Source organism: Lepisosteus platostomus, chromosome 5 (assembly GCF_059453375.1).
Source record: "Lepisosteus platostomus isolate fLepPlt1 chromosome 5, fLepPlt1.hap1, whole genome shotgun sequence".
NCBI lineage: Eukaryota > Metazoa > Chordata > Actinopteri > Semionotiformes > Lepisosteidae > Lepisosteus > Lepisosteus platostomus.
Genome location: NC_142615.1, coordinates 32,539,328 through 32,545,414, shown reverse-complemented (window position 1 = coordinate 32,545,414; position 6,087 = coordinate 32,539,328). Strand labels below are relative to the sequence as shown.

At 39.0% G+C, this 6,087-nt stretch overlaps 1 protein-coding gene and 1 long non-coding RNA gene across 2 annotated transcripts; both read left to right on the top strand.

Annotated features, from left to right (window-relative positions):
- The first annotated feature begins 1,100 nt into the window (after positions 1 to 1,100).
- LOC148665620 (uncharacterized) lies at positions 1,101 to 3,393 on the top strand. The gene is made up of 7 exons (XM_088630954.1): positions 1,101 to 1,200; positions 1,319 to 1,453; positions 1,702 to 1,767; positions 2,240 to 2,331; positions 2,453 to 2,579; positions 2,674 to 2,794; positions 3,338 to 3,393. The coding sequence occupies exons 1-7, from the start codon at positions 1,123 to 1,125 to the stop codon at positions 3,391 to 3,393; spliced, it is 675 nt and encodes a 224-aa protein (XP_088487080.1). The 5' UTR covers positions 1,101 to 1,122.
- A 112-nt stretch (positions 3,394 to 3,505) lies between these two features.
- LOC148665619 (uncharacterized) lies at positions 3,506 to 5,695 on the top strand. The gene is made up of 2 exons (XR_015936904.1): positions 3,506 to 3,609; positions 4,175 to 5,695. It is a non-coding gene; the product is annotated as an uncharacterized LOC148665619 (long non-coding RNA).
- The last annotated feature ends 392 nt before the right edge of the window (positions 5,696 to 6,087 follow it).

Sequence of the window (6,087 nt, the reverse complement as noted above, 5' to 3'; positions counted from 1 at the left end):
CACAGATGAGGTACTGTACCCAAAAATGAGAGGCAGCCTGGGCCGCTCTCCTTTCGCTGTGGAGTTCAAAGGTATTTATGAAGACAGCATATCAGCTCAAGGACATGATGACTATGGGACACAACACAATGTGAACCCCTATTTCTGTGAAGACATAATAAGATTTCTGTTGCAAAGATACATGGCACTATTTCCACTGTGGAGTGGAATTTTGTTGGGTGACCTGGCAAGATATGCTTCAGACAGCAAAAAAGACATATCAATGTCAGAGGTAGCACAAACAAGAGCCACTAATTGTCATGTTAGTGAGACCTGGTTTGGCATTGTCAAGCATTCAATACTTCAGCACAGGAGGAAACTGAGGCCAGCAGAGTTTATTACGATAATGAGACAATCCCTCCAAGGCCGGTACAGAGAACATATAATCCAAAATGCTCTCCCCAAAAAGGTTTTGACGGCTCCATTGATCACCACTAAGACACGTCATGAACATGCACAGGAACAATGGGCAAAGAGAGCACCAGGTGTAGGCAAAGAAACAAAAAATAAATTCTACAGCGCACCACAGAAAATTCCAATCCCCAAAAAAATGAGAACACAGGAAAAAAAAGTTAGCAATAGAAATATTGAAACAAATGAAAAATCGCCAGATGACAGCAACGGCCTGCAAGTACAGCAGGGGAAAGCAGGAACCACAGAATATAAAGAATGGCAGCACAAAGAAGAAAGGAAAGTGTCACCCAAGCAAGCTGCCGTGGGCATGGCTGAAGTGATCACACCACACTGTGATGCACGCCCCATCTCAAAACTTATAAAAGAGAAAACAGATTTCAAAAATGCCTGCTGGATTTGTATTTCAAATATTTCTCTGTGTGGACATTCACTTCTTTTTCAGAGCTTATGAATTTCATATTCTACTACTGTAGGTGTTCTTTGTCGTTTCTCTCTAACTTGTTATACTTGTTGACATACTTGTGTTATACTTGTGGTGTGTAATCTCAATTTTCATTATGTTAGGTCCAGTGATCTCTTGTGTATGCTTTTGGCTTGGTAAATCTTTTTTAGGTACACGCCCTTTGGAACATCAATCCTAGTGAATTAGTGGTTGCAGTTTTGCCATCCATGCACAGTGCAGACACATATATTCTCAGACACTCGGAGTTTGTGTCTCTGAAACCAGATGAGTGGCTCATAGGCGAGGTAAGATGAAAGTGTTTGATTGCATGCATTTGTTAAGGTTTCTGAGCTTTTGTGTAATCAAATGTGTGTGAGTGCGTGAAATCACATCTTCTTCAATTGTGTTTGCTTTTTCCATAAGACCATTGAGTGTTACTTTCAAGTAGCGAAAGAATCCATGGACTTGGGGAAGAAGGTTTTCCTAATGAACCACTACACAACTGGTGTAATCATGAGTGGGAATAGAGAGCGCATGGCTAGACAACGTTTGTCCAAGGTAAGGACATCAAACACAAATGTTGATGGATTACATTAGTGAGGGGCAAACATGGTTTTTCACTAACTGATGATTGTTTTATCAATAGAGAAACAAGGAGAGCTACAAGCAATCAAAACAGGTCACAACTGTGCCCATGGTGCTGCCTAAAGAAACTACCTTTATAGTCAGAAATCAAAATTCAAAGGTAGCACACCATCCCTGTGAGGCAGCCTGTTGAACTTATCTTGTCATTCTTTTCATTACAGGTCAACTTTGAAAACTATGAAGCCATTATTAGCTTTTTTAACACTGGTGTCCACTGGAAATTGTTGGTAAGTGTGGTGCAGGTAATCCAAAACAGAGTAGGTTTATAATTACACCTGGAACCATTACAGTTCAAGTGATTATCCTTGTTGCATCTAAAAAAATTACAAAGTCACAATGTATGTGTTCCTCTCCTGTTAAAAAAGGTGGACATTGATAGTGAGTGTCCAAGGCAATGGTGACAGTGCACTTTTCCTAAATTATTATTGTGAATACTGCTGTGTAATGAACAGACAACCAAACAAGTCAAAGTGTCATGTAGGAAAAAAAGTACTGTTAGGTCATTTCCTGACTGTCTTTGCCGAGGTTTGCAAAATATTAAATGTTAAATAATATATAAATATAAATATTATATATATAAAATATTCAAATATTAAAAACCTTTGTTTAAACAACATAAAACTCCTGAAACTGCCTGTGTGTCTGGCCCCACATTAAATGCAACTTCATGTCTGATGATGGGCCCTTTGTTTCTTGCAGTATCTGTATGCTCCATCCCAGAAAGTCTTTGTGGTCGACCCTATGGGGAGTGATGAGATGGGAGACTCCACTGCAGCGGCAAAAAGGTTCAGGTAAGAAATCAAGCATTAGTTTCGTGGTGAAATTCTGCAGGGGCACACATACATTTCAGGTTCAAGTTCAGCATGACAAATATTTCCTCATTTATCAATAACCTATTGTTTTGATTCACAGGGACTTTTTTAAGATGCAAAGGAATGTCCTAGGAAAAGAAGACTGGTTGAATATCAACTGGCACCCAAGCGTGATTGGTCACACCAGGCAAGCAGATGCCTCAAGCTGTGGGGTCTTTGTGATGCAGGTCAGCATAACCTTTCCACGCCGAAATTTTGGACTTAAAACTATTGTATGAGAGATTTTTAGGGAAATAATTGCAACAAACTTTTGTCTGTTAGATGGGCGCAGACATCATTAACAATTTCCCGGATATTCCAACATATATCGAAATAAACAGCAGTGCCAAAGAAATGAGAAAGTTGCGGGAAGACCTGTCAATCAGAATTCTTGAGGCTTCAGGTATTGTACCATTTGATCCTCATTGCCTACTTTTCTTGGTGTATATTATTTTCCTGAAGCATGTTCTCTCTCTGTAACAAGTCTGGATGAAAAAGATTCTCAATTTATTTATATGCAGAACTCATTTGGGTATTCTTTTTGTACTATATAACACAGTGATGAAAAGTTAATTAAATCACATTTCACACAGTTAAAATTCAATGACACTTTGGCCTTCGTCGTGGTTGACACAACCATTGTCTGGGAAAAGTGTGGGTCTAAATTCCCCATAGTGAAGCCAAGCAAACTGAAACATGATAGCTGTGTTATCATGTGCCCCCTTAAAATCATAGCAACACACGCTGACGCAAAAAAGGGTAACAGGTGTTGACAGGAGTATTCTGAGACATGACAATGTGCGGTTTAAGAAGCAGTAGAATACCTAATCAGGAAAGTGCATACGAAAAGGTCTCTATCAAACTGTCTTCAATTATGCAACAATGATCTGTAGATAACATTGGAAAAATCAGTCTATTTGGCATGTTTATTATAGCTCCTCTCCAGGACATGAGCCTGATGTGTGGAGAAACACCAGTGCGGCAGACAAACTGGGTAAGTGAACATCATCTCTATCTGTATGTGTAATGTATGCACATAATAACAAAACATGCCAGTGAAATGTGATAGCTGAACTGATATAAGGTTTACTGTCCGTGTAGATTCAGTGTGTGACAGTTGTGAAAACTGGTTCCATGAATTGTGCATCTCAAAAGAAGAGTATGAAAGCGCAAAGAATGAAGTAACATGGATATGTACATTTTGCCAACCCCAGTTTGGTGAGTATGCTCTGCATGCAAACTATCACTATGAAAGGGTTTTTTAAGCAGGACATGTAGTTTTAGATTCAGCAGAAACATACAGTAGGATGACATATTTCAGTGGACGTTATAATTGTTTGTTATTGTTAAGAAGTTTGGATTGCAGGCTTGTCTTCTGGCATTAATGGTTCTATAAATTAGAGATAACTTTTCAAAAAACACACCAAAGAAGGCACACATAAAAGATTACTGATAATCTGTGCAATTTATTACATGACACAGGCATCTCAAAGATAGAATTACTGTGTCAGATTAATGATTAGACATGGATGCATCAAATCACTTACTAGGTTTCTTTCCAATAGTATAGAAACAAAGACACAACCATGAACACCTAAAAGAGCTTGCCATTTAGCACAGAAACAATATAACGTCTTGCTGTAAAAACACAAAGTAAGAAAAAAGGAGTTTGATTAAGAGAGATCTGGCAAATTGTGCAAATACCTAGATCTTGATTTGTGACCCATTTATACTCCTTGGATCCTTTGCAGTTCGTAACCCTTCTTACGGTTTTATATTTCAGGCACTGTTGATGAGTGAGCATCCACCCCCTACTCCCGAGCATTACATAAAAGACATGCTGGAAACTCAAGAAGACTGTCAACGTGTTCTCAGCAGAATTCACCTCCAAAAGACACGTAATTACAAGTTTCAATATCCCCCCAAAAATGTATCTTGGGTAAGAGTAAACTTTCGTACACTTTCGCCAAACAATAATGAAAAACACTAGAACACAAAATCACTAGAAACCATTTGTTATCTATTGCCAGAAACCAAACAAAGTCTGTATGAAAACAGTAAAAAAGTTAATCATGACACAACACAGTCCCTTTTAAATATGATCACTACACACTGTTAACATCACTGTAGTAGTGCAAAGAAATGTAAAACGACAGTATGTCACCATGACATGATTTATGTGAAAGATTTCCAGATAAAATTGTATCCATCCTAGTAAGATAGATTAATCAAGAAATTCCACTCCGTTGTGAGAAAGATCAAAGAAAAATGGCTTCTATCAAATAGAAGTGTATCTAGGGTGATTCCTTTTTATTAGGTTTCCAAAACAGTACTCTATCTACCTTCAGACAGGGCACAGTGCTAAAAGGATTCTAACCGGAACAATAAAACACAATTGCATCATCGAAGTCCGAACCCCACTGGCTTTCAATATCGTACCATGTACATCTCCAGGAGTGGAGACTCATGAAAAAGAACAGCCTAGACACCAAAGTGATACTTTTCTTACAGTAAGGTTAAGGTAGTTGTAGGATGCTGTCAAGATCAATGAACAGATTATGTTAACAATAGCAAGCACGTAGCAGAGCATTTAGGCACACAGCCCCTAAATTGTGGAAATATATGTCAGACCTTTTTAAGGATGCCCCATACCTACAAGCATATTTAACAATGCTGTAGTCTTCTACATCGTCTCTGTAGTCTTCTTTATCCCAAGTGATCTAATTCTTTAGGAGGTGCAGAAACATAGATATCAAGTGGGTAAGTAGACAACCACGTTGCAATTGTTTTTTCTGTGTCTAACCCTTTTTTTTCTCCACACCATGCCTGCCACTGTTCTCTCTTCGGTGCCTTTGGTTGATATTGAGCTCCGTCCCCCATGACAAGGGATCCTCCTGGATTTCTGAAGCAAGGAACCCAGCCTACAAAACTCAAGATCCTGTACTGCTCAACCCAGTGGATGGGACACACTCAACATTAACATCTAGTCTCACATAATATATGAAATAGAATTCACCGTGTCAATCTGCATGGTTGTGCATGTGAACTGTTTCTAGTAACTACTTGTCATACACAACCAGGACCTGGAGGGGAGGTCAACCATCAGGCCTTGGACCCCCAGAGATTTTTTTTCTCCTTTGGAGTTTTTTGTTTTTCTTTCCTTCGTGCCTGATGGTTACACAGTCACATCATCAAGACTGCATACCACACCTTCATTGTGATTACAGATATAGCTTATTTAAAATGTGAAATTAGGAAAAAACTAAACGAAACATGGGAAATAAAAAGAATGTAAAATCTAAAATTTTCAGATGTTGTGATGAAGCTTTTGACTCATGAATAGCACCCCCCTATCCCAGTGAATTACCTGTAGTGTTATCTTCAGAAACTCATTACAAAATAAAGAAAGGGGCCACAGCCACAGCAAGGTTGTACGAGGTCCGGGGGCCTGTCTGGTGTGTAAAACACTTGGTTTCAGCAGAGTGGGTGCTGTATTTGAAATGCTATTGAGCCATGAAGACAACCCACCCATCCCACCTGTAGTGTTATCTTCAGAAAATCATAAAAAAATAAAGGTTCCATAACCCAAAACAAAGCTGGGAATAGTCAGATGACCTACTTGGTGTGCAAAACACTTACCTGCAGCATTGTGGGTGCTGTGGTTTAAATGCTATTGGTTTGTGAACAGAATACCCC